Raw genomic sequence first — 12,470 nt, 5'->3', positions numbered from 1 at the left:
ACAGTATAGGCCATGGGGTTGCAAAGAATCGGACATGACTGAGCAACTTTCACTTCACTTCATAGTTGATTTACAATGTATTAATTTCAGGTGTATAGCAAAGTGATTCAGTTATACATATATCTATTCTTTTTCAGATTCTTTTCCTATTTAGGTTATTGTAAAATATTGAGTAGAGTTCCCTGTGCTATAGAGTAGGTTGGTGTGTGCTAAGTCACTTCGGTCATATCCAACTCTTTGCAACCCTATGGACTTTGTGACCTACCAGGCTCCTCTGTCCATGGGATTCTCCAAGCAAGAGTACTGGAGTGGTTTACCATTCCCTCCTCCAAGGGATCTTCCTGACCCAGGGATCAAAGCTGCATCTTTTAAGTCTCCTGCATTGACAGGCAGGATCTTTACCACTAGTGCCACCTGGGAAGCCCAAAGTAGGTTTAGGGAGCCATTGTAAGTGCACAGTTGCTAACTCAGCATAGATCTGGCAAGTACTATAAACACTGTATTTCTAAATGAAGCTTATATAATTTGGAGTTTTCACTATTTAATATTGGAGTAAATTTGTACTATTTTATGAAAACAAAGCCTCTCATTTACCAATTATATTGGAAATATACTAAATTGGCAGTTACATGATTTATAATACTGCTGTTAAGTTGCTTCAGTCATGTCTGACTCTGTGTGACCCCATAGATGGCAGCCCACCAGAATCCCGTCCCTGGGATTCTCCAGGCAAGAACACTGGAGTGGGGTGCCATTTCCTTCTCCGTAATAATACTGAGGTATAATAATATATAAACCAAACAAAATAAAAATATGCTCTGTCCTCTAGACTATTTTAGTTGAAATATTATTTATATATCAATAACTATTTTAATATGTATATATTATTTATCAAAACTAAACTGTTGTTAATGTTTTTCATATTATTGATAAGAAACCTGAATTATTTTTGCTGTCCTTAAATTGTAGCTTTCACATCATTTTTCCCATCTTAAAATACATATTCATCTGTTTATTGTTTCCTCATTTTATCTTAGTTTTACACTGTTGTCCCTTTTATATATGTGTATACCTGAAAGTAGAAATTTCCTTGTATAAATCCTTTTGTTAAACTTCTGAACCTGAGGTTCTTTTCTATGTGAAATGAATTTCTTATTTTTAAATCTAAAGATAATTTCCATTCATTTCCTCCAGTATACTCAGAAGAATAAGTATCCAGTATTTTACTTATTTAGAGAAGCATAAATAAAAATACTTTAAGTAGCTTAATCATGTCTGGCTGAATGTGCTCCCAGGCTAAGAGGCTGACTTAAAACTTTTTACTTACTCCTTCCCTATTCACTGTTGTTTGCACTTTCAATGCTTTCTCCATTTCCTTTTAAAAATACTATAGTTTATTTCACATATTAATCTAAAAAGTGTCTGACAGGTTCAGTGATAATGAAAGAATGCTCATCAGAGATACTGAAATAATGCTCTGTTATTGGTTAGTATATTAATGTAAGATTGCTGTTTTTCGAATCTTCACAGTGGCTGAAACTTTGCTTTTATGACTTTTTAAAAACCACTATTTTATACTAAACGTGCTATGTTCAGATATTTTTTTCCCCTAAGAACTTTTAGATTTGGGTGAACCAGCCATGCACTATATGCAAACCTATATAAAATATACTATGTGTATAGGATAGAGGATGAAAAGGTCCTATTTCTTCCTGAAAATATACTCTATGATTATATTAATTCAAATTTGAAATTTATATAAATAACTGGAGAGGAAAAAAATGCTAATACCATTAAATCCAGCCCATGACACTCTTCTGTTTTAAAAGTTTCTTAAATACTAGCTAACCATATCTGTTAACTGTTGTTCAGTCACTAATCTTTTCTCACCATTTTGCATAGTATAAACAGAATCCAGAGGATCAGTTATAATACTCATTGCCATTTTATGTTTCCTTTATACTAAAGACATATTTTACTAGGCTTTAACTTAAAATTTCAAAAATTGTTTCTATTTTTAGAACTAAAGATAAATAGAATTTAAAATTATTTGATATAAATATTGCAAAAATAGTGAAAGAATCTCCTTTATGCAAGTGGCTACAGTTATCTTCTAACTAGAATAGAGTTGTCTTTTTTGTTGCTAAAATTGCAAGTTTTCCCAGAGAGCTGCTTCTTTCATACTCCCAAGTCTACTAGTTCTTATCTAAACTGCATTATAAATTGCAAGAACACTTGTAGGCACAGCTTATATTTCACTATACTATGTAATTTAAACATGTTATATAACATCCCTTTAATACTAACATAGATTTTAAACAATAAAAAAATTAAACTAATCAGCAACAAATGGAGATTTAAGGATTGAAGAGATGGTAAGCATAATGATTAAGAAGTCAGATTGTTTTGTTGCCAAGACAGTGACTTTGTTTAGCCTTGCTTTCTCATCTGCTGCTGCTGCTGCTGCTAAGTCACTTCAGTCGTGTCCGATTCTGTGCAACCCCATAGACGGCAGCCCACTAGGCTCCCCCATCCCTGGGATTCTCCAGGCAAGAACACTGGAGTGGGTTGCCATTTCCTTCTCCAGTGCATGAAAGTGAAAAGTGAAAGGGAAGTCGCTCAGTCGTGTCCGACTCTTAGTGACCCCATGGACTGCAGCCCACCAGGCTCCTCTGCCCATGGGATTTTCCAGGCAAGAATACTGGAGTGGGGTGCCATTGCCTTCTCCGTTCTCACCTACTAAACTGACTATAATAATAACTACTTCAGAAAGTTGTTAAAAAGATGCATGAAATAATGAGGTATTTAGCGTTGTACAGCACACATGGTAGGTACTCTGTAGAGTTGATGTTAACTTTTAATAATAAAGAATGTATTTTCTTAGTATATTATAGTTAATTTTCTTTCTCTGGGATACACTATTAGGTAGCAATAGATAATACTGTGTGTTCACTGAAGGGAAAAATTAACTTTTTACAAGGACGTGTAGGGCATCATGCTAAGTGACATAAGTCAGACTGAGAAAGACAAATACTTTAGATGTCACTTACATGTGGAATCTAAAATCTACAACAGACTAGTGTCAACTGAATAAAATGCAAAACCTAAAAGTTGAGAATTATGGTTTATTCGGTAGACTGTCTGAGAACTCAAGTCCTATATAGGCAGCCTCTCAAATAGTTCTGAGGAACAGCTCCCAAGAGGTTAGGGAGTAACCAGGGTATATATGGGTTTTTGCAACAAAGACTAGGGAAAATCAAAAGATCACTGTTAATTAAAGAAAACCAAACATCTCAAGTTAACGAAATTAGTACTTGCCCATGTATGGGAAGATGCAGGAGTCTGGGTTCACTGAAATTAATTCTTTTGATACACACTTTAGCCAGCACCCTCTTCTTTCCCATTCTCAGTCTCCTCGGGGTGTACCTTTGAGTGTGGCTGCAGTGGCTAAGGGCTTGGTGGTCTCTGCATCCTTTGTTTGTGGATATGGCAGACAGAATTTTTTCATTCACACTACTGAATATAACAAAAAAGAAACCAAATCACAGAACAAAGTAGTGGTTACCACTGGGGGAGGGAAGAGAAATCTAGGGGTGGAGAGTGGGAGATACAAACTGTTAGGTGTAAAATAGGCTCAAGGATATGTGGTACAACATGGGGAATCTAGCCAATATTCTATAATAACTGTAAGTGGAAAATGACCCTTAAAAATTATTTTAAAAAAAGAAAAAAGTTCTAAATCCTACTTAAAATTCAGTAAATAAGTAAACAAATAAATAAAAATGCTAACTTCCTTGGAACTTTTCTGTAGTACCCTTAATGTGGTTTTCTGCAGTGGCTTGGTGTATGATACAGTAATGAGTGTAGAATTAGCATATGAAACCAAGCTATTTTGTATCCCTTCTAACTGGCTTATTGAACCAAGTGCCAAATGCTACAATATAAAGATTCTAGTACGTTATCTCTCAAATAGGGAGCAAGGTTCTAGCCAAGTTGCTTTTCTAAGTCTTTTTATTATTTTTAATCTGTTAAATCCTGATAGCTTTGCTAGTAAAGTCAATGTTTTATTCATCTTTCGTATTTCCAGCAGACCTAGAACATAGCAGGCATTTGACAAATAAAATTACTCAGTAGAGAAATCTGAAAAAATGATTTGCAACTTAGTATGGTAGATTTAATTTTTTTTTTTTTTTTGTAAAAACACCTACAATGTAGTTTTTCTTCTTTTCCTCCTACTCCACTTCTGAGTGCTTCCAGTACTTGAATAGGAGAGCTACTGTTGCTCATTACTAGTGTGTTATATGAGGCCTTGAGTGTTGCAGTACACACATGTTGAGCCATTTTTATATATTCTTTACCTTCCTATTTATTTTCAGATTATCATGCAATTCAAGTATTCTATACAGAAACCCTTCATATTAACATTGTTATCCGTCCTGCCCCCTGCCACTCTTGAGACAGAGAGAAAATAAGAATGAAAATGAAACCACTTAAGGAAGGAAAGGAATAGTTAAAAGATTTAAATCTGCCCCAGTTGCTTTTCTTCCCATCAAACAGTAGCAATTTGAACTGTAGACATTTTTGTAAAGGGCTGCCATTCTGTCTTTTTCCTCCTGGCTGCTGATGAATATTTTCAAAAGAAATTTTAAAAACACAGAAACTACCGTCCCAGGATGGGCTTCATAATATGTGAGACCCAGTGCAAAGTGAAAATATGAAGCTCCTTGTTCAAAATGGCACCAGCAGAGTATAATACTAAATGCAGGCCCTTGTGCACAAGTCATATGCCCACGACGCTCACCCTGTGCAGTTCCCTGTAGTTCTGAGAGAGAGTCTTCCTGTTCGCACTTTCCTTAGCAGCTTCAGGGTAAATACCTACATGGTATCTCTTGAAAGCATTGAAACTTGAACATCAGAGAGAGTAAAGAGGTTTGAACTTCCCATCATGACCATGCACTATGATTACTGGTCATTGTAACATCATTAGCAAGGCCATGGAGTTAAGAATAATAAGATAATTCATCCCATGAGTGAGAACCAAGCCCTTTGAGCTTACAGAAAGCAACAAGGGAAGAATAAACATTTATTTGATGTCTTCTTTGGAAAGAAACCGTATTAGACTTTTAAAATATATATTCATTATCCTGATTTGTCATGTAAAACATATAAAATAATTTTTATTACCTCACTTTCTACATGTGTAAACTGAACTTCAAGGATATAAGATAACTTGCTCACAGACACACAGCAAGTAGCTGGCAGTGTGGTGATTGCCCACATCTCTTCATACCAAGCTGATGCTTTCCATGCTGTCCATGGTCTATCCTTAGGGGTTGATAGCCACAGTAAACGTGCAGCCATGAAAAGCAGATGCAAATGGCAGGGCTTCAGTAAGGGGGAGAAATTTAGCCAGGCAGTTTCTGTGGGGTGAGAAAGCTGAACCAAGCAGAGACCAAGGTCGTGGACCATGTAGAGAATGCAGCAAATAAAGAGCCCTGAGGGAACTGACCCCCTTAAGTAGAGTAATGAAGTGGTCACAGAACAAATGTAACATGTTGGATAGAAGGTATGAATAGATTTATCCTAATTTAAGCACTAATTTTGTGTCTTCAGTCAACAACAACAAATGTTCTAGGATCTGTCTCCCAGGGGTAGGGGAGGAAGAGAAGTCAGAGATGAGTAGGACGTGGTCCCAGCCTTAGAGGGCTTCTGAATGAAGTTATACAGTTTTGGACAGTTCATAGAACGTTGAGAAAGCAGGTTTGAGGGAGTGCCAAACTTTGCCTGGAGGAAGGGGGAACTTTGCAGAAGAGTAACCTTGAGAAGGAAAGTCTAGACAAATGAGAGGGAGGAGTTCACCAAGCAGATTTGGGAGATTCATTTTCCCTGGATTTTGGCTGGATATTTTTTTTTTTAAATCTTTTCTGATCATGAAGTAGAAAACCTTCAAGGTCTTTGAAGTTGTTGAATTCTCTTCCATCCAGTGGCTGGTATCAAGAAGTGTTCAGGTTATTAAGATTGTTTTGAAACAATCATTTCATTTTAGATCTGATGAATCAAATAATAGAAACAAAACATAACCATAACTTTCTTGAATATTTTTATGTATGCATTCATGCTAAGTCGCTTCAATCAAGTCCGACTCTGCAATCCCGTGGACTGTAGCCCGCCTGGCTCCCCTGTCCGTGGGATTCTCCAAGCAAGAATACTGGAGTGGGTTGCCATTTCCTTCTCCAGGAGATCTTCCAATTTTGATGTGTAGTTCTTATATTTACTGGGGTCTGCCCTGGTGGCTCAGAGGTTAAAGGGTCTGCCTGCAGTGCAGGAGACCTGGGTTCAATCCCTGGGTCTGGAAGATCCCCTGGAGAAGAAAGTGGCAACCCACTCCAGTATTCTTGCCTGGAGAATCCCACAGGGTCGCAAAGAGTCAGATACGACTGAGCGACTTCACTTTCTTATGTTTATAATTTAGATATAGATGTGTTTTGTGTGTATTTCTTAACCTGAGTATCTTTTTAATACAGATATTATAAAATAAAATGCCAAGTACCTTCTTCTATTTTTTCTTTTTCCTTGTAAAAGGTATTACAATAAAAAGTGATTTATGTTATTTACAACATGTATTGACCATAATTTTTTGTTTGTTTGTTTTCAGTGTAAAACTCTTTCTGGAGTCTGTGACCACATCATATCCCTGTCATCAGATCCTCTAGTTTCACAGTCTGCCCACCTTGAAGTGATTCAGCTGGCAAACATCAAACCAAGTGAAGGGCTGGTAAGAGAAACCATGTTTATCAAAGCTACCGTCCATCAACAGACAGCTAATAGTATGGGTGGGCAGCCCCCAAATATGAGAATCCATTAATTTTAACAGAATGAATAGGTTTTTTTTTTTTCTCTCCTAGAGGAATTGAAGTGGTGGGAGTTAGTCATGATAAAAAGTTTTATAAAGATGAAAGAAAATTTAAAATAGTGATTTCTGAATTAGCCTGTTTACTTTGGTAAATAAATTAGCTTTAGTTACATTTTTAACCCTTATCAAAGTTCCTTGCTGCTGCTGCTAAGTCGCTTCAGTCTTGTCTGACTCTGTGCGACCTCATAGACAGCAGCCCACCAGGCTCCCCCGTCCTTGGGATTCTCCAGGCAAGAACACTGGAGTGGGTTGCCAATTCCTTCTTCAATGCACGAAAGTGAAAAATGAAAGGGAAGTCGCTCAGTCGGGTCCGACCCTCAGTGACACCATGGACTGCAGCCTTCCAGGCTCCTCCGTCCATGGGATTTTCCAGGCAAGAGTACTGGAGTGGGGTGCCATTGCCTTCTCTGTCAAAGTTCCTTAGATTTACAGGAAATTTAAGAATTTTGTAATAAAAACTGCAGTGTTATCTGCTGATGCAACTGGGTGTTTTATTTTGCTTTTGTTTGTTCGTTTTAATAGGTCTCTCTTCCCTTAGGTTGTATAAGCTAAATAAACCCAATATTCTTTATAATTCACATCTTTTCTTTCTTTTAAGGGTAAGTAAGCAGGTAGATATCACTAAAACTAGGCTAACATCAATGAGATGTATTTTTTATTATGTCATAATAAAGATAATCTTCTATATTTTGTTCACCTGATTAAAAATTGTATTGATTCTAAATTTAACCCAAGGGATACCTTGTCTTTTAATGAGTCTCTAGAAAGAAAGCATATAATATTATTATTAATAAGTGAGAGATTAAAAAAAAAAACAGGAAACTGACTGGAGAACATCTTGCCTACCACACAACTATTTCATGATAGTTTGATGCTACAGTGTTTCTACTCTCCCTATAGGTGAATTTTCCAAGAATACTAATAAGGATATTTTAGAAAATAGAAGTCTTAAAAACTACTGTTCACAGTGTAATTCAGATAATATATTCTTATAGATTCCTGTGCAGGTTTAACTTTTTATGTGACCTTCCTTCTTCGACTGAATATGTGTGTGTGGTGTATGTGTAAGTGTGTATATATGTGTGTGTGTGTGTGTGTGTGTGTGTGTGTGTGTGTGTGTGTGTGTGTGTGTGTGTGTGTGTGTGTGTGTGTATATAAAAAATGGTTTCTGGGAGCAATGCCTTCATTGGTCACCAGTGATTTTTTTGGCTTGAAGTCCTGTTTTCTATAGAATGACTTTTCTCTGGATGCTTAACAAATTACTTTTGAGTAATCATAGTTCCCTGTCTTTTTGTGGCTTGTATCTGTATTTTCCTGGAAAGATGGAAATTAGCATCTCAAATATAGCCAAAGTATGTCATCATTGTAACCTATAAGTGTTATTAGCTATATTTTGATTAGTTTTAGAATTTATTTTAATGTTTATAAACTTATTTGAAGTAATATTTATGATTTTAATTCTTACTTCCTTTTAGTTATGTTTTACAAAGTCCGGTTTTATTTAAAGCATCTTTCTACCCGTAGTATTAAAGATTTTCCTTCTTTAAAATCTCCCCTTTTAGTAGTTCTGAAGGAAAGAAAGTTCTTTAAGTGTGATTTGCACTGTGAGAAATTATGAACTGCTACTATATAATATTAGACTAGGAGACAGAAAATCTGGATACAAATCACTTCCATAAAATAGAGCTGTGAGTGGGATATGGGAGAGGTGAGGAAGTAAATTAAACCTCCTTGGCTGTGATATTTTCATCTGTAGAATGTGAGGGGCAGGAAGGGATGGACTGCTGCTGCTGCTGCTGCTAAGTCGCTTCAGTCGTGTCCGACTCTGTGCGACCCCGTAGACGGCAGCCCACCAGGCTCCCCCGTCCCTGGGACTCTCCAGGCAGGAACACCGGAGTGGGTTGCCATTTCCTTCTCCAGTGCATGAAAGTGAAAAATGAAAGGGAAGTCGCTCAGTCATATCCAACTCTTCGCGACCCCATGGACTGCAGCCTACCAAGCTCCTCCGTCCATGGGATTTTCCAGGCAAGAGTGCTAAGGGATGGACTAGATCCTCTTTAAAGTTCACTGTAGCTCTATGAATTTGCAGTTCTGAGGACAGTATTGTTCTGAGAAAAAAGCCTGATTTTTCCCTCTAATTTCCACTAAAATAATGAGGTGAAAATAACCATGTGAAGTGAGTCAACACATTGCTCATTTATGGACTTGGTGAAACCTTGATTTTTATTTTCAAAAGACCCCCTGGACAGGGGTCTTTTATTTTTTAAATTTCAAGTACGTAGAGCTGGATGTGCTCTTTGGAATAGTCATGAACTTAAAATGCCGAGAACCAGGTTCAGTTATTCTGGAAGAGAGCTGGTAGAGAAAAGGAAGGAGTGAGTACCTACCATTTACCAGGTATCATCCTCACAACTCTGTAGAGTAGGTATTTGCAAAATGAGAAAATGGTATCATAGATCCTCACCAGTTTGCCGTGTATGACATTAAGGTAACATTCAATAGAGGCAGAGATTAAATCCAGGTAAATCTAAATGAGGTGCAGTTTACCAAAGTTTGTTCCATTATCCCACAGTTAAACTTGGGGTGGCTAAAAGGAGGTAAGAGAAGTTTAGGAGGATGACTTTAAAATTAGAACTACTTAGAGGAATCCATTTAAAAGGGTAATCAGCACCATTTCATTGGGAAAATATTTCCAAGGGACAAAAAGAAAAAGCTAACATGTTGAATATTAATAAAAGGAGTTATGTATAAAACCATTTCATGTGATTCATGTTAAAGGGGAGATGACTGAATAAAAATCTTACGTAACTTTACTCAAGGTATCATTTTAAAAATCAGTCACTTGATTTAAGTTTAGTCACATTTGAAATAGATTTGAGGATTTGGGTGACATTTAGCATGAGCTTAGCCATAGAAGTGTTTAAATGAAGGAAAGGAACAGAAAAACATGGGAGAATACCAAGCTTTAATGAAGTTTAATCAGTTTAAAACATCTGCAGATGATCTTTTCTGCCTCTTTCAAAGCAGAACATCTCTCATAGGTAAAAGGTAACGGGCTTTATTCTTGCACTGATAAACTAGATAGATTGTTCATCAACTTTCTGCCTAAGTAGTCAAAGTAGTCCTAGGATTTCTTAGTTTTGAGAGTCCTGAGCATTATAAGGAATAGTGGGCATTGTGCTTAGTAATGGTTAAAATATATCAAGCTAACTTCTAAAACACTTTTAAATAACAATAATTAGCAAAAAGTTAAAGAAAGGAAAATGAGAACTATTGGAACATATCAAACTAGATCAGAGCCAAGAGATGGAAAGAATAGAGAGGAAAAGGGCTTAGGGAGCAACCTTGGGGAAGCCTCTTTGCTTTAGAGAGTTCTTTTGCTGTTTAGGCACTTGGACTCGCTCCTAAAGTGCTTTATTCCATTGACTTGACTGTGAGGTTGCTTTGGTTCCATTGGTTAACCGCCATTTGAAGACAGTAAAGCAAATGTCATTTTGGCAAGCTGAACAGAAGACAGGGAGCTGTTGGAGTCAGCTCCAGAATTAATTAATTGCTTTAAAAGAGAAAAGGAAGGAAGGAAGAATGAAGATTTTGATGAAATGGAAAACCAGATTTGTCTCAGTCCCAGAAAAAGAACCATTTGAATTTCATGTCCTTCTGCTGTTTGACCTTTTCTGAGAGGTGACCAAGTGATCAGATGTATTTCTGTGAACTCTTCATTATTCAGAAGATGATTAGTTTGAAACGCATCCAAGTAACTTGTTTCTTCTCTTACTTTCTGTTTGTGCCTGACTTTGGGCCATTTTCCTTGTTAGTACCACCAGAAAGATGAAAAAGCTGAAGAAGTCAGTCTTGATTATGAAAAGCAGTTACAATGAATGGTTTGTTGCATAAAACAAAATATCTTATTCTATGTGGCATTTTAAAAATATGTTTTATTTGTTTTATTGCTCATAACTATGAAGTTGCAAAAACTGAACTCTGTATACATAGCTAGATCCTTATTTATTTAAGCATTTAAAAAATATACTTTGTCCATCTGAAAAAAAATTAGCTTTAATATAAATTACACATTTAATTATATATAATGATGAAATCCTCTTCCTATAACTAATTGATAACTTGCTTTAGCTTACAATTGCCATTTTAAAAGTTCCCGGTATGTGTAGTAATTGCATACAGATTTCATTTCCTGAGTCATAACTAGATTATCTCCATGAGTTCCTATTATCCTGATGAATATAATGATTTTTCTAAATATTTATTTTAGGAGACCAGACTTTCTCTATGACCTAATCATTTAAGAAATTATATAGAGCTCTTGTCAAACACCTTAATTCATAATCAGTAATGCACTGTTGAAAGAAGTGTGGAAAGAAATATAATCAACTTTTACTTGCAGTTGTCAGAAGAGATGGATGATTAAAATAAATTTGTAAAAGGTCAAACCCAGTTATTCTTTTATAACCACATTGAACTTAGTATATGTGTGCTAGAGAGGTCTTCATCTTTTTAGAATGGATGTTAAACAGTGACTGTTTGACTCAGTATCTACAATTCCCAAATATTCTGTTCTAATAAGGAAAGTGAAGGTGAACAACCCTTCTGTTAATAAATCTGTAAATTAGGAGCCTCATGGTTGAGAATATTGTCTGGGCTCGAAACGCAGCTTCACCTCCTTTGGCAGACCTGCCCAGTCTATCAGTAACTCAGTTTCCTTATTCCTGAAACAGAGATAATCATAGTGTGTACCACACAGACTATTGTAAATAAATGTCAAACACTAACACAGTCCTTAGCAGATTGTAACAAGTAGCTGTTAGTGATGATAGTGATAGATAATGATGAGTGATGATTGTTGTATATGTCCAAGTTATATATTGCTATATTGTTTTACTTCACTGTTTTTTTTTTCCACTTAATCCTCTCACAATCCTTCTATGTAAAAAAACTAAAACAAAATTTAGTGTTTCACTCTTACAAATGTACTTAAAAATCCTTTATTAATTTGATGTCATTTGGTAACTCCCATGGGGGAAATGATTGCAAGAATCTTGTCCCGTTCTATGTAGCACTGTTGTATTACCTTCCAATAAATAATGGGATTAAATAAAGTATGTTATATACTTGTCACCTGTATAAGGTTGAATATTACCATATGGTTATAGCCAAGAACTAACCAATTTCTTAATTAATTTCCATTTTTATGTTTGTTGAGGTTATGTATTTCATATAAAATGATGAACTTTCATATAAGAAATTAGAATTCACAGATAAATGAACATCTTGTAAAATTACATTTATTTTGTTTCACAGTAAGAGATCCAGGCTTAAACAATCTCTGAACTGATACCAACATCTTAGACATATGACATTACTCAAATGACTTTTCTGAATTAAAACCTACCCAATGACTTCTTAATAATTCCATGCCATGAGCTTATTGCTTCTTGTTTTTATTTCTTAGTTATTTTTAGTGAAAACACAAGTACATTTAGATATCAAAATGTTAACATCCAGGTATAGGAAATTAACACTGCAATTGTCTACACATAAT

The 12,470-nt window shown here is 35.8% G+C and overlaps 1 protein-coding gene across 5 annotated transcripts in view; it reads left to right on the top strand.

The window, feature by feature from the left end:
• The window catches only part of CNKSR2 (connector enhancer of kinase suppressor of Ras 2), a 284,997-nt gene that overhangs the window by 123,566 nt on the left and 148,961 nt on the right, over window positions 1–12,470 (top strand). For all 5 annotated transcript variants that reach the window (XM_040266671.1, XM_040266670.1, XM_040266669.1 and 2 more), the window contains exon 6: window positions 6,656–6,775. In XM_040266671.1, coding sequence (XP_040122605.1) covers window positions 6,656–6,775 — 120 coding nt within the window. The remainder of the gene's footprint in view (window positions 1–6,655; window positions 6,776–12,470) is intronic.

The sequence above is a fragment of the Oryx dammah genome, unplaced genomic scaffold, assembly GCF_014754425.2.
Source record: "Oryx dammah isolate SB20612 unplaced genomic scaffold, SCBI_Odam_1.1 HiC_scaffold_23, whole genome shotgun sequence".
Classification (NCBI taxonomy): domain Eukaryota; kingdom Metazoa; phylum Chordata; class Mammalia; order Artiodactyla; family Bovidae; genus Oryx; species Oryx dammah.
The sequence above is the reverse complement of the archived record's forward strand: the minus strand, read 5'-3'. Positions and strand labels throughout refer to the sequence as shown.